A 27,665-nucleotide genomic window follows, 5' to 3' on the forward strand; every position below is an offset into this window, starting at 1 on the left:
ACAAGTGCTCAGGTCTCAGGTAACAGCCAATCACAACTCAGCTTTAGAAAACAGGTGAGCTGTTATTGGTCGTTGCCTGAGCAACTGTGATGTCATCTTCAGTCGACAGCAAGTGGCAAAATGGCCGCCCCCTGAAATGGATAAAAACAGATGGATTTTGTTGTTTAACTCATATTCCACCAATGTAATATTTTACAGAATGTCATTCTTAGACTAGTGAGGTCACATATAACATATTATTGTCAAGAAATGTTTAAGGTTGACATATTCAGTTTTACTTTAGTCCAGATTGATATTTGATTTCATAGCAACTGTAAAAACAGCGTAATCCCTTAAACAGATGAAAGAGGAGTGCGAACCTCAGTTTCCCCCCCCCCCCATCTAGCATCACATGTCGGGTCACACCATGCAATCAAAACACTGAGCTGTGCTGCTTTATAATAATTTTCTAAGCAGAGAAGCGCATGCCGTCTTCATTTCGAGATATCTGTAGCATCTCAAATGGTATTCTTGGTCTTTGCTGACCCCAAATGAAATTAGTAATCATTTTATTGCATTTGGCAAATTGCTTGGGGGGCAATTCAACTGGCCGGGCCAGGAAAAGATAAAGCAGTTTGAGGGGTATAATCATTTTTATTACCTCGACAATGTCGTGTCGATATTCATAGGCAGAAGCAACCAACAGTTCAGGTCATTCTTTGTATTCATTGTTAGGGGAATTGCGTATAAATGTCATCCAATTATTTGGGTAATTGATATTTCCCAACTCAACTCAACTCATTGTTTAATGTTTTATGTATTATTTTTCAACATAGCTCTAGTGCTACCATCACTTGATAAAATGTGTTCATCTTTTCCTTTCCGCAGATATTTGGTGGAACGTAACAAGCTTCTTCGTCTAGCATAAGACTACAACTGAAGACCCTTGCAAAGCCAAGGCACCAGAGAAGACATGAGCGAGGATAAGCCTGCAGAGAGTGCCGAGACGGCCCCCGCTGAGATGAATGCCATTCCTAATGGGAAAGGTCACGATGCGGTCGATGAGACGACTGCATCGTCCAAAACCTCACCTGTGGATGACGGACCTACGTGAGTGTGAAAACACTGCTTGGCGAGATTAGCAATGCTAGTTGAAATACGTTGAAATTCAGAATACATGACAGTGGGATTCAGCTTCAAATAATAGTTGTCATTAGTCAAGTCATTAACTCATTCACTGCCATTGACGGCTATTGACGTTAAAAAAAAATCATTTGAACTATTTCTATTAGTTTAACATTTTTTCCACTTTTGTTAACAAGAGTATGAAAACCTAGATTTTTTAAAATTTATTATACATTTAGAACAGATATAAAATTTATGATTGATCGTGAGTTAACTATTGAAGTCAATAATTAATTACATTAAAAAAATGTAATCACCTGACGCGATTTAAAAAAAAGAAGAAGTCATGCAAATAATTACGACTTCACAAGTTGTGAAGTCATGCAATTAATTACGATTAAAAATGTAATCGCCTGACGCTCCTAATTTTTAATCATCTTTTCTTCTTTTTTTAAAATTGTGTCGGGTGATTCAATTTTTTAAATGTAATTAATTATTGACTTCAACAGTTAACTCACGATTAATCACAAATTTTATATCTGTTCTAAATGTACAATTAAAAAAATTATAGGTTTTCATACTCTTGTTGACAAAAGTAGAAAAAAAAAAGTTAAACTAATAGAAATAGTTCAAATGAATATTTGACGTCTATAACCGTCAATGGCAGTGAATGAGTTAATGACTGTCAAGACAATGTGGCCAATGTCATCATCCCTACGGCCTCGTCACTATAGTAACTGTCCCATAACTTCAGGGTTTAGGGCAACGGTGAATGTGACGTAACCACTCAGTGCAAGTGGCTTTAAGCAAGACACCGACTTCCTCATTACGCACTGATTGAAAAACAGTTAGTGCTGCGTAATTGCCTGAGCTAAAAGCCTAATTATCTTGTCCCTGTTGTCTGGCAGTCATTTTCCAGCATGTAATAGCGCTCCCTCCTTCAGTCATAGACAATCCTGTCATCGTATCATTGTTGTTATTGTATTATGACTCAGTATCGTTTTCTAATTGTGCACTCGTTGGGTGATGGATGACCTCTCGACATTGCTTGTAGGGAAACGGTACACAACAGTGCCCAGAATGTTAGGTATGTCTCTACTAAAGATTTCATTTGAGTTTTAGCAGAGGCAGTATCACCATAAAGTGCCTTGGAGACATATCCATTTTATTTCCCCGAGAAAAAAAAAGTTGTGATTTTCCATCGAATTTCACTGGATGTGGACCTTTTACTTCCCAAAATGATTAAATTAGCATGCTAGCTGTGTACTGTTTAACAAATATATTTTAAATTTCTAAAAGGTTTTGGTAATTCACTATGACAACATCCAACTTCAAAACACAAGTGTAAATATTTATTTCTACAACAATCCAACCTTTAGCCTCCATTGAACAATGTTGCTTGTAATGGCACTGAAAACAGAGAGTTTCTTAAAGGGACAGTTACCCCATTATGACAGGGTGGACAGAAATTTCAGGGGCACATGCAAAATGCTTAATGTGATTATGAAAATAGCATACACACGATCAGAGCGAATCATTTTAATACATAACTCGGACAATAAAACAGTGATTTAGTATCATTTACTCACTTATTAAACTCATCGTATTTTCCAGATTAGTGTTCAGCGATAATGTACATCTTATGAGAAAAATTGTATAAAACAAAGGAAATTTATTTTTACTGTTTTTTATGCAAATGTTTGATCACTTATTATAAGAACTCAGAGTTTTATTATTGTATTTCATTTTATTTATTTATGAGAACACCAAAAGGCACTTTATAGTGATATTGATCAAGCAACAGTTTTTGGTCTTGAACGTCTTTTGTTTTGTATTAGTGCTGTTAACTTATTTTTTCCCCCTCAATGAAGTCCTAACAGAACTGAGAATACAGAGGCCAACCAGCCAGATGGCCAAGAGTTCTCATCAGGTGCCGACAACAGCAAAACAACTCGATTTACTGATGTAAGGTCATGTGACTCTCAAGTGCATTATACAATACATGCTCGGAAGTAGTAACATATTATTTATTTCTGTTTTGGTTGTAGTTTGAGGGAAAAACATCATTAGGGATGTCCGTCTTCAACTTGGGCAACGCGATCATGGGAAGTGGAATCCTTGGACTGGCATACGCAATGGCTAACACAGGAGTCGTTCTTTTTTTGTAAGTTGTTCTCAATACATGAAAATACAGTGGAACTTCTAAGTGTGATTCCAGGATACCTCTTAAAAAATAATGGAAATCAAATTCATTTTTCCTCTTTACTACTATAAGACTTTCAATTGAAAATGTTCAAACTCATAATCAGGCATTTTACTTTTAATGCTCTAGTGTTTTTATTTATGACCAATTGGTGTCGTCTGACTCATTTTCTTAACGCAAAGTGTTTTTCCTAAGATATCTTAGCGCATAAATAATTCCTAATTTGATTTTAATAGCCTCCTATTAAGCAGGCGAATGATGTAGGGCTAAATCATTTAATTAACACAAGCTCATGTTACGATACCAAATAAAATAGCACCCTGGGGAGCAAATAAACTGCCTCTTCAAAGGCCAATACAAGGCAGGTTTCATCGATTTAAATATATCCCACAATTTAGCGGCTATATTCTTCTTTTTTGCCTAAACAGACACATTTTTTTTAGTAAAGATGATTCTCTACTTTCTACAGTGTTATCTATGTGGCCCATACGTGATGGGACTTAGCATCCCTAAGCCTCTACAGCATCAATGTCTGTCAGTAATATTGTCAGCAGCTCTCAGGTAATAAAAAGCAAAGGGTTTTCTTCAGTGTAAAAAATATAGTAATTGGAGTTGTAACATTGCCCTTCAGTGAGCAAATTAGGATTCTGAAATGAATGTTATAGCTGCTTATTAAGGTCATTATATTAGGAAGGATGTGATTCATTGAAGATGGCACTTGTAAAGGCAATGTAGCTCTCAAGTGCTTGTTTTTCACAAAATAAGATCATTAGATGCATCTGATGCACAATAACACTTCTTTTTTTTACCTCCTTTTTTTTTTTTTTTTGCACCTGAGGTGTGAGACTGTAAAGGTGTTCAGTATTTTTCAGGTGAAACAAAACTGTAATACAAAGCTCCAGCACAAAATTTAATGTTCATCATAATATCCATAGTTGAGTCAGACTTGGAGACTATCTAGCTAGCTACGTGTCTATCTAGCTAGCTCGCTAGCTACACTATCTTGCTAGCTAGCTACAGTATCTTGCTAGCTAACTACAGTATTTTGCTAGCTAACTACAGTATCTATCTATCTATCTATCTATCTATCTATCTATCTATCTATCTATCTATCTATCTATCTATCTATTGAAGAGGGTCTTTTGCCCAGGTTTAGTCATAACTGTTTTAATTTCCTCATTTCCTCAGTAGAGCTTTGTTCTGCGGATGTATCTTTGTGAGTGTTATCACAGTTTCTGCCAGGTGCAGTCATGACTGAAAAACCTCCCCTATTTTGTGTCTGAATAGTGTCCTTGAATGTATCTCTGTACGTCCGGTCAACTCCGGTTGAACTGTTTACTGGAAACTGTGTGGTACCGCCCTTCAAGATAGTATAAGAATATTGTAAATCCTCTGTAATCTTCGCAGTTGTGAGAGGCTACAGCCATTGCCTGTAACTCACTTGTGCCCGGAATAATCTGTAGAAATAAAAGCTTTGAAGGAACTGTTCATCGATCTCCAGCCTGTATCCAGATAACCAACATTCTCACTACCCGAAAGAAAACGACCACGCGGCGGAAAAGATCTACTCCACAACACTATCTAAAAATATTATAAGAGTGCTAAAATATTTAAATCACATTTTAGTTTTAATCTCATCAGATTTGTCTCCTCCTTATATTGTAATGTGATATATTCAAGGTGTTTTCCAGGGCAGTCTTGTCTGGAGGATTTACCTTTGTAAGCTTCTTATATTGAGCTGAGTTGTGTTTTTCACACGTTTTTCACTTTATGAACTGGATGAACCCAGTGTGTCTGTGACTCTTGGCCTGTGGTTCACACAGCCGACTTTTAGGTTGCTGGCATGTGCTCCATTCCTGGCAAATGCCCCATTCACATGTGCCTTACCACTGACTGGTGACCAGTCAAGGGTGTATTATGCCTTCTGCCTTTAGCCTACTAGGAAAGACGCCAGCCTTTGAACACGATAGGAAGTAAAGAGAACAAATGGATGGGAGAAAATGGTACCAAAGTTTATGGTTTATTTGTAGTTACTTTAGCCAACTACATATTCCAAATAACTTAAACAATATTATTCTGAGAATGGTTCAAGATCTGCATCTTAACACATGCTCTTTATTTATGTGCACTGTAAAAAAGAAAAAGAGTATTTCACCATTTGCTAAATTGATAACATTGCAATTTCTGTTCCTTTTGTATTGTAATGATTCAACCAAGCAGACAAACAAGCAAAAATATTGGCTGCTTCCGAGGTTTCTGCATGTCCGTGGCTCAGGCCAAGCTTGGAATGCAGTGTGGCGGAAAGCTGTGAGCGGCGCAACAGTGACCCGAGTGTGTCACTGTGTGTGATTGTCAGCAGATCTGTCCTCCCACTGCCACTCCACTGACTAAATCCTCCACCTCAAGGCGGCCCGGCATTCTTCCGCATTGACCCACGCTGGAATAACAAACTGTTAATTGTCTGAGCATCAGTGAGAGTTTGCTCACAGTTTGTTTAGGAAATTGATTTGGGCGTTACTCTGAAAATCCATCCATCTTCTGCCACTAATCCTGTTCAGGTCCCTGGGGAAATGAGGCATATCCCAGCTGAATTTATGGGAAAGGAAGATTACATTACATTCATAGTCATTAAAAAGAAAGAATCGTTGCTGTGTGCATGAATCTGAATGTATGCACCATTTAACCTGCCTGGTGTAGTCTGCCTTTTATATAGTCAGCTGTGACCCTGTCAACCATGTGATGCACAATGAATACATCTCATCTATTCATTTTCTATGCTACCTACTAAGGGTGTGCCAAAAAAATCGGTTCTCATTTAGTATGATTCAGAATCGATTTTAAATGTCCCAAAATCGATTTTATTTCAATTATTTTATACTGTCTTGACCTTGTTTGTGTGTGCCTTTATTGGGAACACTGTTCATGTTGTACACGATTTGACCACTTCGGGGCAGTGTGGTTCCGCTCGTTCTGATACACTGTTAAGTTGTAGCCACATAGAAGCAAAAAGTCATGATCAAGTTATTCCAATAAAAGTTGTGTTTTTTTTTTGCAGTGTAGGATGTTAAGATGCTTCTCTGTATACATTCCTGAATCGTTTTGTATGAATAGTCGTTCTTTTGAGTGATAAAAGTGCCACGAGTAGTGCGCTAATTAGCATTAGCGAGTCAGACTGGAGTAGATCATGACAATTCATTGCATATCTATAAATTGAAGCAGAAATCATTGTCAATCAAATCATTTTAAATCTAAAATCTTTCTGAATCAATAATCGACTCTGAATCGAATCGCAGACCCAAAAATCTGAATCAAATCGAATCGTGAGACAGTCAAAGAATCCCAGCCCTACTACTTACCCTGTTCAAGGCCACTGCAGGAGCTGAAAACACTATGACAAAACAAAACCATGCACTGAAGTCACCCCTTGCCAGTCCATCACAGTGTGACTGCAAAAAAAAATGCATTGGTCCTGCATTAGCTGTTCAACTATGTGAACCACTACATTATCAATTACTCTAATCATGAATTGACATTGTTTCATATTTCTCCTTGTTCTTGAAGCCAGTAATCAGTAGTAATGGAACAATTTCATATGTTCCAAGAAAAAGCTTCCCATACCGGGAGTTGAACCCGGGCCAATGGGTGAAAAATAGGGCTCCTGACCGCTAGACCATATGGGACATATATCTGACAGGTTGCATCAGACTAATGCTATTTTTATATTCAGTATAAAGCGGCGGATCAAAGCTAAGAAAGTACCGGAAGTGCTCCATGGAAACAGTCTGACACACAAGAGAACAAAACTTTCAATACAGAAGATTTTAATGCATATTCCAACTTTATTGGAATTTGTCAGAAATCACATGCACATAATTATTTATACAACACTGTAGAAGTAACACTTAAGTAGTCAAGTCACATCTACTTTTGCTAAATGAAGATGTGCCAGTTTCTACGCCTGAGCGCACATGCATGAGTGCATATTACTTAAGGGCTGACTGTCCCACATTTTAAAAAAACAGTTACATATACATACAGTATAAGTTTAAGTCCAAGTAAGTGTATAAAACCTCATTGAACTGAGGAGAGAGATTATTGTCAACTGGATTTCCTCCACAATCTGTCAATTCCAGCATTGCGTCGTTTCTTTTGAAAGAGTCCATCTGCTGTGTGGCTGCCTCGCGTGGTAGAGGGCAGAGGGCAGCCAACTTGATCAGCTGCAGCAACAATCCAAGATAAAGGCGAGCCACGGGGACCCGCCAGCATGTTTCTATATCACAGCTGTATAAATAGAAAATAGTACATGCTTAAAAGGGTAAAGAAATGGATGTATGAGTTTCAATTTGTAATTTTGTCGCTATGTTGATTCGGTTAAAAAGTGAAATACTGTTTTTTGCTGGCAATCATTCTATTTATTTCAATGTATCTGTCTTTTTCAGGGTTCTCCTAACACTGGTGGCCGCCCTTTCATCCTATTCCATTCATTTACTGCTCAAGTCTTCTGGCATTGTAGGTATGTAACATGTTTGCAGCATTTAAAATGTGCCATGTATTGCACATGTCTAATTCTGTGAAAGCCATGATGTTTGAGGCTCTGTTAAAGGGGAAGTCAAACATTTCTTGACAATAATATGTTAAAAGTGACCTCGCTAGTCTAAGCATGACATTCTGATTAATATTGCATTTGTGGAATATGAGTTATGCAGCAAAATTCTGCCGTTTTTATCCATGTCAGGGGGCGGCCATTTTGCCACAAGCTCAGATCACGACCAATCACAGCTCACCTGTTTTCTGAAGCTAAGCTGTGATTGGTTGTTACCTGAGACCAGCAAGTGGCAAATTGGCCGCCTTGATAAAAACTGCTGGATTTTGCTGCTTATCTCATATTCCACTAACATAATATTAACCAGAATACCATATTTAGACTAGTGGCGATGCATAGAACATATTATTGGGGGGGGGGGGGTGACTTCCCTTTAAATATTTAGAAGACAATAATAGACTCAATTGGTAGTGTGCAAGTGTTGAACCAATATATACAACATTCCGTAATAGTGATATGGAAAAATACTCAATACTCGCTGACACCCACGTCACTCACCATACACACTCAAAGTCACAGATACTACAGTGGAACATGAGGATGGTGACCCCCAAGTGGACATACAGTACAATAATACTTACACCTCACATGTGCAAAATCAGTTTTTTATTGAATACACACAATTAGTCAAGGGAGTAATCAATAGAGTACTTGATTAAAAAAATATTTGAAAGCTGCAGCCCGACATGACAATAATTAAAATGCGTAACAGTAGTATGGTTTGCTCCTATAGGTATTGCACTGAATTTAAAAACAAAAACATTTTTTCATGTGTTAAGGTATCCGTGCTTATGAGCAGCTCGGCTACAGGGCTTTTGGCACCCCGGGGAAGATGGCAGCAGGTATCGCTATCACGCTGCAAAACATTGGAGGTGAGCACGCACGCTCCAAATTTGTCTTCCCACGTACACATCTCCTAATACATCCTAGATAATCCTCTCCGTCTGAAATCTAACTGTGTGTGTGTCTCCCTTCTACAGCGATGTCCAGTTATCTATACATAGTCAAGTATGAATTTCCTCTGGTCATTCAGGCCTTCCTTAAGGTGGACAAACCAGCAGGGTGAGTAATCGGTCCAGACATAATTTATTCCCATTTTGTAGTAACAGCACCTACAGCGTCTTGCATATATCAAGGTGGGAAGCAATAGACGCCGCGTTTGTTTTTATTTACACATGCCTGGTATCAGCGCTATCAGATACTTCATTAGGTGCATTCATCAGCATTTTTTTTTTTCCTGTGGAAGCTTTCCTCAGTTATTGGCTGAAAAACTTACGTTGCTAATTCCGCTCTTAACTTATTCACTGCTATTGAACTATTAGTTTAACATTTTTTTCCACTTTTGTTAACAAGAGTATAAAAACCTAGATTTTTTTTTTATTGTACATTTAGAACAGATATAAAATTTGTGATTAATCGCGAGTTAACTAGTGAAGTCATGCGATTAATTACGATTAAGAAATTTTATCGCCCGATGCCCCTAATTTTTTAATAATCTTTTCTTTTAAAAATAAATAATTAAATAAAAGATTATTAAAATTAATCGTTTGACGCCCCTAATTTTTAATAATTGCTTATTTTAAAAATAAATAAATAAATAAAATATTATTTAAAATTAATTTTTAATAATTGTTTATTTTAAAAATAAATAAATAAATGAAAGATTATTAAAAATTAGGGGCATCAAGCGATTATTTTTTTTAATCATAATTAATCGCATGACTACACTAGTTAATTCACGGTTAATCACAAATTTTCTATCTGTTCTAAATGTACAATAAAAAAAATGTTTTCATACTCTTGTTAACAGAAGTGGGAAAAAAATGTTAAACTAATAGAAATAGTTCAAATAATTTTTTTTACGTCTATAGCCATCAATGGCAGTGAATGACTTAAAATGCCACAAGAGGGCGCCAAAGCCCCGAATTGGTGTAAAATAGTGTTTGCCAACAAGGAGTACAGATACCCAAGCACTTTGCTGGTGGTAGCTAGAAACATTAAATATTTTATTTACAAGATGATAAGTAAATAATATTATTAATTTAATAAGCCCGTCAATAAAATTGTATGTGTGTGCTGCAACATGAAAGTGTTACTTTATTCACAGCCACAGTCACATTTTGGATAACAACAGCAGAACTGTTCGCTTGAGTCCGCCATGACAGGAAAAAACCTAATGGCACCAGTGCAGTGACTTATTGTATCATTTCATGCGTCGGGTTATGATCCGGAGCCTTCTCACTATCGTGCCAGCGGAACATGCGGCGCAGCTGGCGTGCGAACAGCTGTGATAGTAACCCCAGAGGAGGAGAGCAGCAAGGCCAAACCGGGAAAGTCTCACACAAAAACACGGCTACACTCCACGAACCATAGGATATCTCTGACCGAGCGCAGGTGGCCGCGGGGACAAACAACACTCACGAACTTGGGATGTTACACTCTCACCCCGTCACTCTTACCCCACTTTCAACCCTCTCTTTTGTTTGTTATACACATTAAAGGAGATGTAAAGCGTTTCTCGGTATGGTTTTATTGACCATTCAGGATTCAGTGGATTTGGTTTTGTCTGCCCAAAAATGTGGATTGTCCAATGGTAAGATGAATACAAATATGGCTGGCCAGAACTGGAACAGACACAGATCAGAATGCCCACGATATTCATATTTATTACCTTTTTTTAACAGACAAATAATTCAATTAAATATCAAATAAGTCAACGACTATTATCACAAATTAATCGTTTAGAGCCATTGTTTAACTTAAAATAGTCCAACTCCTTAAAATTTTTGCCTTTCAACAGTAAATGTGCTCAGATTTCTGTAGCACGAAAACAGACTGTTATTTTTCAAATCAACCAATCAAAATAAGACATCTGTAAAACTGCTTTTATTTTGTAAAATTATTATCAAAATGTTTGCCATTTGTCTGACATGTTACAGTACCACACCAGTAACTGAATCATAATCAATACATATTCTGCATTTTCTTTGCTGTCAATTTGAAATATTTTTTTTAACTCATTCACTGCCATTGACAGCTATAGACGTCAAAAATTCATTTGAACTATTTCTATTAGTTTAACTTTTTTTCCACTTTTGTCAACAAGAGTATAAAAACCTAAAAAAAAAAAGATTGTACATTGAGAACAGATATACATTTTTTTGATAAATCGTGAGTTAACTAGTGAATACATGCGATTAATTACGAAAAAAATTAATCGCCTGACGCCCCTAATTTTAATAACCTTTTTTTAAGTTATTTTAATTTATTTATTATTTATTTTTTATTATAATTTCTTTTTTCTTTTCTTTTCTTTTTTTTAAAGAAAAGATTATTAACTCATTCACTGCCATTGACGGCTATAGACGTCAAAAATTCATTTGAACTATTTCTATTAGTTTAAAAATTTTCCCACTTTTGTTAACAAGAGTATGAAAACCTAGAATTTTTTAAAAAAATTGTACATTAAGAACAGATATAAAATTTGTGATTAATCGTGAGTGAAGTCATGCGATTAGTTACAATTCTAAATTTTAATTGCCTGAAATTTTTAATTGTAATTAATCGCATGACTTCTAATAGTTCTAGGTTTTCATAGTAACAAAAGTGGAAAAAATGTTAAACTAATAGAAATGGTTAAAATGAATTTCTGACGTCTATAGCCGTCAACGGCAGTGAATGAGTTAATATAGGAATGTAAAGTCAAAAAAATAAATAATTAAATTCGCTAATTAATTGTAAAATAATCAACAGATTTATTATTTATTAAAATTATTGTTAGGCGCAACCCTAATTGTATCTCAAGAACCGCAAAAACCAAATTATCCATAATAATTTATATTCAACTTCAGTATGTGAGTTATTCTTGGCTTTTTGGGACCGCCATCTTGAAATTTTGTGTGGCCAGTGGAATTGTTATGAAAATAATGTGATTTGGTGCAAAACAAACTCATTAGCATATGGAGTTCAGAATATTCAGAGAGGTTCTCCCATCCCATAAAAAGTAATTAATTGATTGATGAAGGATACTTGGTCAAATGCTCATCCAAGTGGATAAGAAAAAAATAATAATTATATTCTCACATTTCAAGAAAAAGGAGGCAAATGAAGATAAAGATTGTTGTTTTTTCTGTCACAGTAGAAATCATAGACTGTGACATGACGTCCACATTATTTTCTGTATGTGTCAATCATCTGTGCCGTGGCCAGTCACTCACTATTTGGTATGAAATGCAAAACTAAATACACTTTATACCGCTTATTTTTTGGCCCAAAAAAAAAAAAGAAACATTGAAGATCCGTTTTGTTTTTAATTAAAATCACATCTTCTTTTCTGAGAGTGATGCTCAAGTCTATTTTCTCCAACACAATCAACCTCATGCATACTTACTTACGCATTGCTGGTAAATTACTCAGCATGTCAGTCTTCCTTGATTGGCAGATGTTATTCTTGCTTATAACATCTGTGCCTTTATAAAAAAAAAAAAAAAAAACTGTAGGGTGGTGTGTCTGTGGTAATCAGGGAAAGATTGTGTCCCTGGACCAGATGGCCAGAGGGCAGGATGACAACAGGCTAGATGAGCCTCTACATTTTTGTTGCACTTTGTGTGTGCGCGTGCAAGAGCTAGACAGCTACAAAGAGGGAGTGTGTATCTATGCAATTTTCCCACTTGATAGAAGAGAAGAAGTGAATCACCCTGACTAAAAATAGCTCCTTGTTTTGGCAGTAGCGTGGCGCATTGTGTCACGGTCATGCTTGGCAAAACTTCTCCCCTTGAGTCAAAATCTTGTAGCAGATACAACGGGCACACAACAATGGCTATATATGTTGATATTGGCTGCACCCCTATACTGTATCTGCCCCCACCCCCCCTCTCATACATACATACATTATTGTCTTCTATTATGTGTTTGTAACCGGACTTATGTTTTTCTGCCTCTCTGCAGTGAATGGTACATGAACGGCAACTACCTTGTGATCATTGTATCGATCGCCGTGATTTTGCCACTGGCGCTCATGAAGCAGCTTGGTGAGTCTATGAACCTAAAGCTGATAGCAAATACTAACGAAGGTGAGATCTACAGTGTAATAGGAAGGAAGTATTGGGACCACACTGTAGCATAAACACATTAGAGAGTCCGAAGCGTTTAACGTTGCACTTTAGCTTCTGCCCAGCACTGCTAGCTTGTTGTAGCATATCGCTAATTGAGCAGGCTAGCTCTCTCGGGGAGGGCTGTTGCATCACGTTAGGTTGTGTTTTGAAAAGGGTCTTCTGCCCAAATTTAGTCATTACTGTTTTAATTTCCTTATTTCCTCAGTAGAGCTTTATTCTACGGATGTATCTTTGTGAGTGTTAACGCAATTTCTGCCAGGTGCCGTCATGTCTGAAAAACCTCCTCTTTTTTCACAACAATGGGCCATTGTCTGTGGTTGAAGTCAATGTGTTTGAATGATGTCTTTGAAGTCTTATCTCATGTCCGGTGAACTCCGGGTGGGCTGTTTCCTGGGGGCTTTGTGGTACCGCCCTTCAAGATAGTATAAGAATGTTGTAAATCCTCTATAATCTTCACACTTGTGAGAGGCTGCAGCCATTGTCTGTTACTCACTTGTGCCCGGAATATTCTGTACAAATAAAAGCTTTGAAGTAACTGTTCATCGATCTCCAGCCTGTATTCGGATAACCAACATTCTCAACTTTTTTTCTTACTTTTATTTATCTGATATTTGTCAATTATATGACATAGTTAAAGGTTTTCATTCAGAAATAAACACTGGAGGTATACACATGAAATCCTTCTCAATCAACAGCTGTGGGCTGAACTGTTTTGTTTTGTTTCAGGGTACTTGGGCTACACCAGTGGCTTCTCCTTAAGCTGCATGGTGTTCTTCCTCGTCGCGGTAAGTCTAGTCTGACATTTGGTGTCTTAAATATAAACATAAAGATAGTCATAACAGATGAGTACATGCTGATACGTTGTGATCAGCTTTTAATAAGATTGGCACTTTCCCCTTCAAACCGGCTTTTGTATTCTCTTTGCGTGATGCTGTTCCAGGCTATGTTGATTGTCTGACTTTCACTGACCTACTTTTGGCTGTGCGAGCTGTAATCCATGTATTGCTCTCTCCCTTTCCCTTCCTGTTGAGCTATACTGTCCACTGAATATGCTAACTGCTTATTTATTATTCTCTGCAGGTCATTTACAAGAAGTTCAACATCCCTTGTCCATTTGTGGACTTTGCCATCAACGGCACTGCCGGCGGCCTCCTGAACATCACGGATCCCGGCGGGGCGGACGACCTCTCCTGCGTTCCCAAAATGGCCAACCTCAACTCCCAAGTAAGGATCAGGCATGCCACTCATACTGACTGCCACTAAGAGAAACACACTTGTGTCATCTCCAGCATGCCGCCAGTGACAAATCACAATCCAAGCATGGTCACGCTTGGCTTGAAGCACTCTTATCACACCCTGCGTGAGATTGAGACATTTACCCAAATGTGATGTAATGATAGACAAAGTTGGTTAGTTGGTTGGTTGGTGACCTCTCAACTTAGCAGTGTGCTTAGGTGAGCACAGACAAGAGTCCAAAAAGTTGCGTTTAGACAAGGTTTGAATGACTGAAGATTTTTTTTCAGTCAACAACTATAATGTATTCAAAGTCGAGTCGAGGTCAATAATTGATGACGTTGACGTTTATTTTTTCACGGCACTACGGAAGCATGGAACAGCCACTGTGGGGTACACGTTTTTGACTGGCAAATAGGTGTAAATTTACTTGTAATTACGTTTAAACGTATTTGGAAGTACGTTCGGTACTTGCAGGCTAAATGCTAAGAATTTAGCATTTTTCCCATGATGCCACGGGCTATAACGTGCGCATGTGCAACTTAAAAAGATTATACCAATATGAATTGAGTAAACAGTATTTATTCATCATTTTTATGATTTATTCTCATGTCTGCTGTACATGATTTCCCTTTTTTTTTTTTTCTGGAGAGCTCAGTCTTGTTCATTCGGTAATTTTACCGATTTGACATGTCATCATCATTGCTCTCCTTTTTTTTTATATATTTAATTTATTTATTTTTTTATGTGGGTGAGTATGTGTATGTGCGTGTGTGCGTGCGAGTGTGTGTGTATTCATTAGTTCACCTAAAACCTATTAAAAAATCCCATACCGTTCACCTAAACCGAACACTTCCAGCCAGTCGTGAGGCCGTCAGGAGACCCGAGGAAGGACCAAAGAAAAGGAAGGAAAGTGTACATGATTTCCCGTTCTGCATCTCCCCCCCCCCCCCCCCCAAGTACATTTAAAACGTACGTGTATTTGCAAATTAATTTGAACGTACTTGAAAATACTTTGTGAAGTATTTGCCAGTCAAAGATGTTTACCACACATTGGCAGCTCCATTCTCCATATTTCGACGGACCACATGGAAACAAAAACAAAGGATTAAGAAAACAGCTTATCATTACGCTTAATATAGTTGTGATTAGTGGGAGCCCTGCACATTTCTCTTCAACGATCTTGTGTTCCATAGCACAGCCTGTTATAAAACAGGACAGACCTGTGGTTTTATTGTCATTTATTCCTATATTTTTACATTTCATCTCTCTGATACAGCAGTCACAAGCATTCTCGTTACAAACGATTTAACAATTTGACTTTTTTTTAAAGGCATTTTAAAGAATACATTTATACATAATTTGTAAACCAGGTTAGCAAAAGCACAGCCCTGGTGCTTAGCAGCTTACATGCAAGGCATTCTAACTTGGGGGGGTTAATCACAGAGAAACAATTAGCTCTGTTTTGCCAAATAACGGCCAGTAAAGAGCAAAAATTAGTGGTAAGACGTCTGGGATGGCACTGCTGTATCTATGGTGACCTTTTGGGGTTGATTTTCAGACTGCCTACACCATCCCCATCCTGGCGTTTGCCTTTGTGTGCCACCCTGAGGTGCTGCCCATCTACACAGAGCTACGCAAGTATGTGCTTATGATGGCAAGAAAGCTGCTTTTTGGGCAAATAATCTGCTGCCTAGCAAACAAGAGGGCTACAATGTCAACTTTGTGTTTGGCTGATCCCCGCGACACTATTCCTTTTTTTGTGGAAATGTTTTGGCACTCCTTGAATGACCGAGCATGTTGTTTGTGTAATGCCCGCTTCAAAACACTTTTGCTTCCTAAAATTAGTTACAGTGGAACCTCTAAAGCTGAATTCTATAAGAAGTGTACATTTTGTACATTTGGATTTCAGTGGGAAATATTCCTACAAATTTAAACAAAACACAATTTAAAAAAATCACTAGTATTTACTTTTAGTTTCATTTTATTATTATTATTTAATTATTAATTTGTATTTTTTACCTACAACATTACCTTAACCCCTCGGCGTTATTATAGTTTGATTAAATTCTTGTATTTTTTGCCAAAATCTGGTATTTCCTTTGAAGTGTGATAACTTAGTCATTTATGAATATTTTTTTCACTTTCAACCACTCAAAATGTTCAGTGGCATCAGACCTATCTACACATATATAGTTTTTATTTTTTTATTTTTTTTTAATGCACCCTATGGACAACAATAACAGTATTATGCTAATAGCAAGACTAACTATGCTGTATATATATATATATAAAATAAAATAATAATTTGAATATTTCATATGACATAGTTAGAGGCTCAAACAAGTCCATAAGTCATAACAATAGAGTTTTTTTATGCATGCATTTTGTATTCATTTATTAGCCTTTGGCACCACCTAGTGGATTTTTGTGTTAACACTCTAAACACACAAATTCCTCTATTTTCATGTTTATGACTCGTCAAAGAAGCGATTGCATCAGTAATCACGGAAAATGCATTATAACACATCAGGTTTACAGCATATCAAAAACTGTGATTTACAATGGGAGTCAATGAGCCAAAATCGGGCATTATTACAACAACTTTGTGTGAATCTCTCCCTCCTGTTTGGTAATAATTATAAATTACAGCATGGTGCCAATTTGAACTTCTACATTTTTAAACAATCCTGGTAAAATGTCAGGTCCCTAGTGTATTTTTTCCAAATGCTTTTTCTTTGATGAAAAACAGAAAAACAGAAAAAAGCCAAAAAATGGACAAATAACGCCCAGGGGTTAATGAAGATTTTAAGATGGCAAATAGAAATATTTGTTTTAAAATTAAAAGTCAAGCATTGTGATAGAAAGTCCATTAACTTACAGTAGGAAGTTCCACTGTATGAATCCCAAGGCTGTGAAAACGTTCATGCCGCTAAAGCTAATGCACTAACTACTTTTATTCTCTGTTTGGCTAATGTGTTTGTATATGTGTGTGATATCACGTGGCTATATTTTCATATTTCAGCCCCACCAAGAAAAAGATGCAGCATGTGGCCAACATGTCCATTGCAGTCATGTACGTCATGTATTTCCTGGCTGCTCTCTTTGGATACTTGACCTTCTATGGTGAGGAATTTGACCTCCTCCCAGACCCACTGCAGAATATTCACTCAAGTTTGCTGCATTTAACCATTTGGATGACTAAATTCTGCTTGGGTGCTTTAAATTGACTGACCCAACATTCGGCAAATTATTATTATTATTATTATTATTATTATTATTATTTATTTATTTATTATTATTATTGTGTGCCAGTTCAACTCTGTTTTGAGATTATGAATGGCACATGCCATAGGAATTATTTATTGTTAATTATTAATTATTTATTGTTGTATGTTTAGGCCAGATCGTTATTATTATTACATTTTTCATACAAATATTTACTGTCATTTTGGCTTGAGTGATATGTATTTGCGTTAACGTCTACGCTGTCGTAAACCGAGGAACATTTACCTGTTGTAGTAGCCAAAAAGTGTTGTTATGTGTTGTTTTGTCTGTAATGTTCATGTTGTAAGGCTAATGCATCATTGCCATCTAGTGGACAAACAGCCTGGTTACTTAACCCAGTTTACTGAGCATTTATTTACATTATCAGGAGTTCTGTAATATGTGTTACATTAATTTAACAATTTTTAAAAATGGTTAAAAAAAATAATTAATTTTTAATTCACTACTTTTTCATTTGTCTCATTAAATATTTTCAAGATATACGTTTAACATTTTTAATTAAATGATATTAATTTCCAAGTATCCACTATTAAAATGAGCATGGATTATTATTATTCAATTTTGCATCTTTTACATATGCAATAATTAATTTTTTCTCATGATCTAGGAATAAACTGGCCCATCCATACATTTAAAATCAAATGCAGCCCTTGAAGCACAAATGTTTGCCCACCTCTGCTATACAGGTGCTTGTCAAAAAATTAGAATATCCCCAAAAATTTAAATAATTTCCATAATTACATTCAAAAAGTCAAACTTTCATAGATTATATATTCTGGGGTCATAACATAAGTGACAGTATTGTGGCCCTTGTTTTCCTTTTGTAATACAGTACTATCAAGAGGAAAAGGGCCACCAGACCCAAAAATAAAGAGCTGACAACACGCATCAATAAAGCCTGAGCATTGCCACGGGGCATCGAGGCAGTGATTGAGGCTAAGGGAATCCAACCAACTATTGAAGATTGACATATTGTCTTGAAAATACCATCCATCTATCTTTTTTTTTTCATGCAAAAAGACTGGGAAGTATGCATGGTGATTTCTTCGCATTATTCAAATTTTTTGACATCCTGTTTTCATGGGTTTTATGATCTGGAAGTCCAAATAATGTAAAAAATAAATAATAATAATAATAATCTATAAAAGTTTGACTTTTTGAATGGAATTACAGAAATGATTCAACTTTTTGAGGATATTCCAATTTTTTGACGAGCACCTGTACATGATCGTGTTCTAATTATTTTTGAAGATGTGTACAGTATGTACATCGTGCAGTGTCATTCGTGTCCTTTTATCTTGCAGGTGAAGTGGAGGCCGAGTTACTTCACACCTACAGTCGTATTGACCCTTATGACACGCTGATTTTGTGTGTGCGTGTCGCTGTGCTCACCGCTGTCACACTCACTGTGCCCATCGTGCTCTTTCCCGTAAGTACAATTGATAATTAAAACACTGGCACAGTCAGATTACGGTTATTATACTGTACTGTCAACCTCAGATACAATTAACACCCCTTTAAAAGGGAATTGTAATTGTGTATGGATGCCACAAGATGGCAGCAAAGCACTTAAACCAAGAGGAGCATTCATCATGCAGACAATCATGAACCTATGTTACATAAATGACAACACCAGAAAATATGCAAATTCACAAATGCCAAAGCATTCACTGTAGTAGCAACTTTGCTATACGGTATGTCGTGTCTCCTGTCATCAGGTTCGAAGGGCCATCCAGCAGATGATGTTCCCTAACAAGACCTTCAACTGGCCACGACACGTCGCCATTGCATTCACACTGCTCACATTCATCAACCTGCTGGTCATCTTTGCCCCAAACATATTGGGCATCTTTGGGATCATAGGTACGCACGAAAACCCTGGGAAAAAAACCACAATATTCCCAACCTTAAGATTTACTCATTCACTGCCATTGACGGCTATAGACGTCAAAAATTCATTTGAACTATTTCTATTAGTTTGACATTTTTTTCCACTTTTGTTAAAAAGAGAATGAAAAATTACATTTAGAACAGATATAAAATTTGTGATTAATCGTGAGTTAACTAGTGAAGTCATGCGATTAATTACAAAAAAAATTAATCACCTAACACCCCTAATTTTTAATAATCTTTTCTTCTTTAAAAACAAAAAAATATATATTTTAATTTTATTTTTTGTTTGTAATAATCTTTTCTTTAAAAAAGAAAAAAAAAGATTATTAAAAATTAGGGGTGTCAGGCGATTCAATTTTTAATCATAATTAATCGCATGACTTCACTAGTTAACTCACAATTAATCACAAATTTTATATCTGTTCTAAATGTACAATAAAAAAATTCTAGGTTGTTGTTCTTGTTGACAAAAATGGAGAAAAAACGTTTGAATGAATTTTTGACGTCTATAGCCGTCAATGGCAGTGAATGAGTTAATGTAGAATTCCTGTTTTTTGTTTCCAGGTGCCACATCTGCCCCTTGTCTTATCTTCATCTTTCCTGCGGTCTTCTACATTCGTATCGTACCCAAAGAAGAGGAGCCGCTGCGCTCAACCCCCAAAATCCTGGTGAGGAATGAACTACAGTGACACAAATAGTGTTAGTTGTGCTTCTGAGTTTACATACCCTGGTGGAACACTGAGGTCAAGAGGCTGTGATGACCACATCACAACATTGTGACCACAAAATGTCGACTTGGCCTTGTGCTTTGGATCATTGTCACATGGGGAAGTCCAAGTGCGTCCCATGAGCAGTTACCAGATTGCTGAATGCAAACTGTGCTCCAATATTTTCTGATAACATGACGCAGTCAGATTTTAATTAATTTAGACATACTGTATGCCGTGTGCTGTTGTGCCTCAACATCATCAAAACTTTCCCCAACCGGAAGCTAGAAATTAAAAGGTCCGAGATTGTAGCAAATGTAGCTAATAAAAGCATTGTTCTTTACATACAGTTAATAACTATTTTGGCCGAACGCTCATTTATATTGGGTGTAATTCCGATATCGACCACTAGATGGCGGCACACTTATTTAGTTTGTGATGGTGTAATTTGAAAAAAGAAGAATGAAACAAGAAGTACTGTTTTTCAGCATAGCCTAGTTTTTGTTGGAAATTATTGAAATTATTGCTGTAGTCCTGCTTTTTACGCCTACTGAAAGCAACGGCTATAGATTAATTTGATAATTTACGTCTTTGGGTATGATTATTGATGTATATTGTGAAATGAAAAATTGTAAAAAATGGGATTTGTTCACTGAAAAGGATTTTTATTTTTTATTGCGTTTGCTCTCTCAATCTACTATGTGTTTAAATGTGATTATATATATAATGGATTTCACTTTTTGTGGGGGTGGTCTGGAATGTAACCCCCACGATGGAAGGGGGATTACTGTATGAGTAAAAGTAAACAAGAGGCTATCCATTTCCTCACCTGAATGTAATAACTTTTTGTCTCTCTTATAGGCAGCCTGCTTTGCTGGCCTCGGCTTCCTGTTCATGATAATGAGTCTCAGCTTTATCATTATTGACTGGACTTCAGGCAGCAGCAAAGCCAACACAGGTCACTAAACGGGCCTTCAGCTCTTGTCCAGGAATTTCCTTTTTGGGTTGATTTAGTTGATGTCTCAGTCATGGTTTTTACTTTGGATATTCCATAGAGAATTTTGGGGGAGTGACAGGTTTTGGAGGATGCTATGTCCCTGCACAAAACAAACTTTGTACTGTACATCCTGCCACACAAAACTACTGGACAAACAGTTTTGATTTTTTTTAAATTGAGAGGGTGTGCCTTGTTAGGTGAGATGCATATGAGATGGAAAAGCAACAATGTAGGAAGCTGATTTCGTTCCACATTCATCTGTCACTGTGCTGACTGTGAGTCTAATCTGGTTGGCAGTCCTGCTGAGATTGCAATACACACGCTCCTTTTAGCCCATTCAAGTATAAACGTACAATAAATCCAAGCCGTCGTGTAGCACAAAAAAAGCACATTTTCAACAACATTCCTTCCTCGACCTCTGTTTTAAATGATTAAACCGGATGGTTTTAATTGTGTAAAAAATATGTTTACTCCTACTCAATTGAGATTTAGCTCCCGGCCGTCCAAAAAGGATTTAAAATGAATACTTATACAAGAGGTGCCTTGAGATATGAGTTCAACCTTTCTTTCCATTTCTCAGTTGAAATCAATTGAAATGCCATTTTGTCTTTATAATGAGTTTTTAATAACAACAATCACATTATAGAATATTGTACTTTATAATATTTTACAGTAATTCAAAATAAATAGAATTTAAACCACATTTTGTGCTTCATTTCAATGGACGTTGTGCTGCTCCTTCGCCACCGGAGGGTGGTATAGCACGAAGAACAGTTTCACAACTCACGCTGCTGTAATACTCCACGGTTTGAGTTAAAATCTCGCCGCAACGCTGATGCTATTTGCATTAGCCTGTTAATGGTGTTTTGCATTGTTTGTTAGCTTTAAGCTAATCAGACTTTATTTAGGCAAAGCTACGAATACACAATGTCTAATTATCCTTACTTAAGTCAAATCGTTTGAACGATGACTCTAAGCAAATTATATCACTCTTATCTCAAGGCACCGCCATAGTATGTTTTTTTTTTCGTTTTTAATGATTGCCTATACTGAAGACCTCAAGAAAGTTACCTCTCAGTGTTCTTCTTCCTTGATGATATATATTAAAAAGTATGTGCGTTGTTTCTGAGATAACCTAGACAACAGGGTCCATTTAAGCAGCGACTAGCAACAGTTTTGTCTTCACTAAAGTGGAAGTCAAGTTAACTCATTCACTGCAATTCACGGCTATAGACTATTTTTTATTAGTTTAACATTTTTTTCCACTTTTGTTAACAAGAGTATGAAAACCTAGAAAAAAATTGTACATTTAGAACAGATATAAAATTTGTGATTAATCGTGAGTTAACTATTGAAGTTATGCAATTGATTACAATTAAAAATTGTAATCGCCTGATGCGATTTGAAAAAAGAAAAAGAAAAGATTATCAAAAATTAGGGGCGTCAGGCGATTACATTTTTTAATTGTAATTAATCGCATGACTTTACTCACTCATGATTAATCACAAATTTTATATTTGTTATAAATGTACAATTTAAAAAAATCAAGATTTCCATACTCTTGTTAACAAAAGTGGGGGAAAAAATGTAAACTAATAGAAATAGTTAAAATGCATTTTTGACGTCTATAGCCGTCAATGGCAGTGAATGAGAGAAAAAAAAAAGCAATAATATGTTCTATGTGCCCCCACTCGTCCAAACACAGTATTATGATTAATATTTCGTGGGTGGAAAAATCATTTTCAGCCATTTTAAGGTGCAAGCATTTTGACATTATACTGCCCTCTGCTGTTGACTTCCATTGACGTTAAAATGCCGTCACGTCACGTGACCAAACTCAGAAAACAGGTGAGCCGTGACTTCCACTTTAATGTCTGCGTCCAACACTGAAAACGACAGACGCAATACTGTTTGCAACGTTGCTGTTTAGCATTAGCACTTTCTTTGACTAAAAGCACAACATCTGGTAGCCGTTCTTACTGACTGTGCGAAACATGTTTGATGTACCGGTATGTGGGCGTGTCCCTTTTGTTTAACACCATATATGCTGTATTAATTAACCCAATGTAAATTCCACAAGTAGCAACGTGTCAATGGGTGTTCTATCAGATATTACTTGAATTAACATGAGTTTTTCTAATGTTCCTCTTCTGATCTACTTAGTAGAGCAAAGGCAACCAATTTAGATGGATGTGTCGTTGCAATTTTGTCCTATTTATGAACGGAAACATCACAACTGTGGTGACTATATGCAGTGTTGTTAAATTTGAACGTATACTCACAAGACAACTCATAATCTAGTGCAAATGTGTTTATGATGTCCCCAGTGGTAACAGCTGCTCAAAATCATTAGTGATCTTGTCAACCTTTCTGTGTATTAACTTCTTCTTTTTTCACACCGTCAAACCCGGTCAGTGCTGTGTGAGTGTGTTGTCGTTCTTTCAATTTGCCAACATTTGCCGTCCCCCTTTTGTTATCTACTGTCTGCTTATGAGTGTTTTCTATTCAAATGCAGTGGAGGTTATTTGGGGTCAGCCGCTGTATCCTCCGTGATTAAAATGGTTGTCTAAAACATTTTGATGCACAAAAAGAAAATGCCACAAAAATGATAAATCTTAATAACTGTGATAATCAGTGTTGGTGGCTGAGCCAGGAACTCTATGATTTTTTTGGGGGGGGGCCAGCTCTCAGTGAATGACCCTCTTTGTGATGTATTAAAAGTATTAAACGTTGACATTGGCCAGCATTTATAAATAAATGTAAATACACGTATACCCTTTATATTCGATATGCATATCTAGTTTGTATAATGTAAATAGCAGTTACAGTTTTAGTCAAATATAAAAAATATATATATAATAATTTTCAAAGTGCTTTTAAACCTCTTGTCCTTCAATTGGTGTCTATTTTCTTGTATGTCTATATTTTAATATGTCGCTGGCAGTATTGTACTGTAAACAGTGTTGCAATAAAGATAATGAACGTTCCCATTTGGGTCGATGTTACTTATTTGTGTCACATGCTACATTATATTGATACACAGTAGACTACATTGACACTTCATGTAAATATCATTCACGAAGCAGTACATGAAAATATTATCCTTCATACAGTATGCATTTGTCGTACAGTTAACTTAAAAGTTACAACATCGTCCACCAGGTGACGCTGTAGTCCTGCTTGAGAGGCCCTCGAGATGTTCTGTTCTTTTGTTGTAATGAACCACTTTAATGAGCTTTCGACATGCAAGGCTTTAAAAAATATATAGTTTGATGTTTTTTAGCGTTATATCATATTGATAACATGCTTAATCTTTTTTCTAGTAGTGGAGATGATTTACCTAAAAACAAACAAACAAAAAGAAAAACATAATTAGGGCTGGATTATTCCAATTACACTTATATGCGTCCCTTATTGCATTGTGTACAATTTCCTCCTTTGAATTATAATGAAGCAATAATTATAGAAGCGAACAGGTGTTCTATGTTGCAAATGATCTCATATTTGCACCCAATATATCCTGGGATAGGCTCTAGTACACTCCCGCTGTGAGAATAAATGGCACGGAAGGATGGTTGGATAAATAATACCAATTAAAAAACAAACATGTATGCTTTAATTATGTACCTTTACATGAAAATTCTTATTTTAATGTGAAATAAAGTATTTTAAACACATTTTAAAAAATACATTTTTAACCTCATCATTGGCCCATCCGTTCAAAATCAAATGTGGCCCTTGAGCACAAAAACCTGATGTAAGCTACACACACACACACACACACACACACACACACACACACACACACACACACACACACACACAAACAACAACAACAAAAACAGTTAGGCCTACATTGTGCAAATAGTAATACTATATTATATCCACTTTGACTACATTTCCCATAAAGCCCTACATGGAACGAGGAGGCGGGTGTCTCTCTCTCTCTCCCTCTCTCTTGCTTTCTTTTTGTGTGTGCCAGTAAAAGAGTCGAAGGTAATGAGGGGAATTCCGGTTCTTTTTGAAGAACTGGCTCTTTTGGATCACCTCAATAATAATAATTAAAAGAAAAAGAAAAAGAGTCGGCTCTTTTGGCTCCCAAACGGCTCTTAAGATTTGTGTTATTACCAAAAACAATGTAAAGTTAGTAAAATTATGGGTGCAAATGCAAAAACAAAACATAACAAAATTTGAATTTTCATGCTCATTAGAATAATTAGCCTTTATTATTTGCTTCACATAGTGCTAAAAAATGTTAACCATAATAACATTTGAACTTAATACTTAAGGCTTAAATATTTTTTTTCCTAATAAAGTGATTTAAAGGAAACGACACAAAATCACTCGAAAACACACAATACAACAAAATAAGTATATATATATATATATATATATATATATAATATAAATCAGTATCCAGATAAATTGTGTAATCTGTAGTTTAAAAAGATTGTCACCGTTGATCATTTGTGTTGTATCTGTCGGCCCAACGGCCCAACCCCCTCTGCTTGGCTCCCAATCGGGAGTGGGCTCTCTTCGTTCATTTCAAAGAGCCATTTCGTTGGCTAACGACGCATTACTTGTCGGAGGGTGACTACAGGCTGACGCCGCTTGTGCCTGTCGTGGCTGGAGGGGAACTTGACCGCGGCTCCGGGTGTGGCTTCAAACGTGACAAATCTCCGCCGCGTAGAAAGAATGCGTGATGTAGCAAAGACTGTAGGACAAAGATTTCTCTAAAACAGCAACCGTCCAGCGTGAGAGTGCTTGCCGACTCATTTTGATTGATCGCCTTTCGATACAGCCGGAATACTTTTTTTTTCTTTCCACGGAACTTCCGGAGTTTTTATTTCGTGACTTTATCATGTGTTGAAGAAAGCGTCGAATTTGTTCAAACTAAACAAAGTAACCTGCCCGCCTGGAAATACAAGTTTTTAGGTTTGCTTCTTCCCCCCAAAAAAGAGGCTCTCATGCTGCTTTTGTGACCGAGCAAGTCGCTCGATTTGACGGTTCGGTTCGGTGAACCGTCCCTCATAGAAAGAAAAAAAAAAAAGGAAGTCGCTTTACTCAACTTTAGATTTTTCCTCCCCAAACAGAAGGCTTTGAGCCTCGTATTTTTTTCTCCCAAGTGATTTTTACCACTTAAGCAGCAGCCCTGAAGCGAGCACTCGGAACCATGGGTTGCACCGTGAGCCAGGAGGATAAAGCCGCGGCTGAGAAGTCCAAAATGATCGATAAGGGCCTGCGAGAAGATGGAGAGAAGGCGGCCAGAGAAGTGAAACTGCTGCTGCTGGGTGAGTACTCCCTTTGACCCCCCCCCCCCCCTCTCCAAGCACAGAAACTGTGCAACTGAAAGTTGAATTGTGCATGCCAATGAGTGCTAATGGCTGGATTTACTACCTTTATTCCATAGCCTTAAGGTCTCATCAGTGGACAGCAGAGCTTTTTGTGTGGTTAACAATAAGATGACCCCTGACACTTGCACTTTATGGTGTGCAATTGCAACCTGTGTGGCCTTGCATCATCACACTGGCTCACTCACAAAGGCCCGGTTGAGAAATTGGTCAAAGTTTGGAATCCAAACAAGACCATATGTTCCTCTCCAGACATGTTGGATGGGAACCAGGGTTCCTTTATGGACAGATTGGTAAAAAAAAAAGTTTGCTGGGTCAGACTCCATGACAAGGTCTGCTTGATAATGAGTGAGCTGCTGTTTGGTCAGAGGGTGAACAGCCCCGACTTTTCCCAGAAGTGTCCAGACTCGAGCATGCTCACCTCTAGTCAAAACAAGTCAGCGAGGGAGTGACGAGAGAGAGTGAAGTCCTTCCAACGCTTGCGGAATTCTCTTTTTGGGTCCAAGTAGGGGATTGTGAACGCCTCATTTCCATGCAGTCACATTCGGTCCAATCATCCTAATGTGTCTTCATATTTCTCTCCGAGATGAAATATGAGGAATGGAAATCGTGCTCTGCACTGAATGCTTAAAGTTAACGTACTGTGTTTCATTAGATTTCATGCTCAGTGATTCAAATGTTAAATGAGCTGCTTGAACACAATAACCACTTTGTTGAACTCTAACCCTTTTTTTAGGGAGTTAAATGGCGCCAGTGCTGAGATTAATCTGCCTCTTATTTAACATCACTAATAAATAATTATGGAAACTATCCAAAGTATACAAAAACAGAACACATCTGTGTCACATGCATCATCTGGGGAAGATCATAATCAATATCTATCTAATAATAACAAAACATTTATGTTAGAGCTGTCAAATGATTAAAGTTTTTAATCGGATTAATCACATTTTAGAATTTTGATTAGTCACGATTAATCGCTTAATAAAAATGTTTTTTTTTTTATCAACATTTTCCCCCCGACAAATTTGAAGAGCAACGGTTATGTGTTAATTCTTTTGACATTTAATGTCATGAGGACGTCTTCAACATTTTTTGATCCACTGCACATGTTCATCCTCCTTTTTCTAATCAGTTCATTACTTGCACAATTTAAAATGTAAAAACAAAAA

The 27,665-nt window shown here is 36.8% G+C and overlaps 2 protein-coding genes across 3 annotated transcripts in view; both read left to right on the forward strand.

Moving 5' to 3' along the window:
- LOC144056339 (sodium-coupled neutral amino acid transporter 3-like) overlaps positions 1-24,129 on the forward strand; it is a 39,366-nt gene extending 15,237 nt beyond the window's left edge. Inside the window, exons 2-17 of one of the 2 annotated variants that reach the window (XM_077573086.1) lie at positions 868-1,089; positions 2,159-2,191; positions 2,976-3,069; positions 3,153-3,268; positions 7,747-7,820; positions 8,690-8,782; positions 8,891-8,972; positions 12,858-12,940; positions 13,751-13,809; positions 14,105-14,248; positions 15,819-15,898; positions 17,283-17,383; positions 18,850-18,974; positions 19,264-19,408; positions 20,003-20,106; positions 21,007-24,129. In XM_077573086.1, the coding sequence (XP_077429212.1) occupies positions 953-1,089; positions 2,159-2,191; positions 2,976-3,069; positions 3,153-3,268; positions 7,747-7,820; positions 8,690-8,782; positions 8,891-8,972; positions 12,858-12,940; positions 13,751-13,809; positions 14,105-14,248; positions 15,819-15,898; positions 17,283-17,383; positions 18,850-18,974; positions 19,264-19,408; positions 20,003-20,106; positions 21,007-21,111 (1,575 nt within the window). In that variant the 5' untranslated portion in view covers positions 868-952 and the 3' untranslated portion in view covers positions 21,112-24,129. The remainder of the gene's footprint in view (positions 1-867; positions 1,090-2,158; positions 2,192-2,975; positions 3,070-3,152; positions 3,269-7,746; positions 7,821-8,689; positions 8,783-8,890; positions 8,973-12,857; positions 12,941-13,750; positions 13,810-14,104; positions 14,249-15,818; positions 15,899-17,282; positions 17,384-18,849; positions 18,975-19,263; positions 19,409-20,002; positions 20,107-21,006) is intronic. The other variant, XM_077573087.1, reaches the window with a different exon arrangement.
- Positions 24,130-25,700: 1,571 nt separating this feature from the next.
- The window catches only part of LOC144056411 (guanine nucleotide-binding protein G(i) subunit alpha-2-like), a 51,105-nt gene continuing 49,140 nt past the window's right edge, over positions 25,701-27,665 (forward strand). Inside the window, exon 1 of the mRNA XM_077573215.1 lies at positions 25,701-26,433. Coding sequence (XP_077429341.1) covers positions 26,316-26,433 — 118 coding nt within the window. The 5' untranslated portion in view covers positions 25,701-26,315. The remainder of the gene's footprint in view (positions 26,434-27,665) is intronic.

This window comes from Vanacampus margaritifer, chromosome 8 (genome assembly GCF_051991255.1).
Source record: "Vanacampus margaritifer isolate UIUO_Vmar chromosome 8, RoL_Vmar_1.0, whole genome shotgun sequence".
Lineage (NCBI taxonomy): Eukaryota > Metazoa > Chordata > Actinopteri > Syngnathiformes > Syngnathidae > Vanacampus > Vanacampus margaritifer.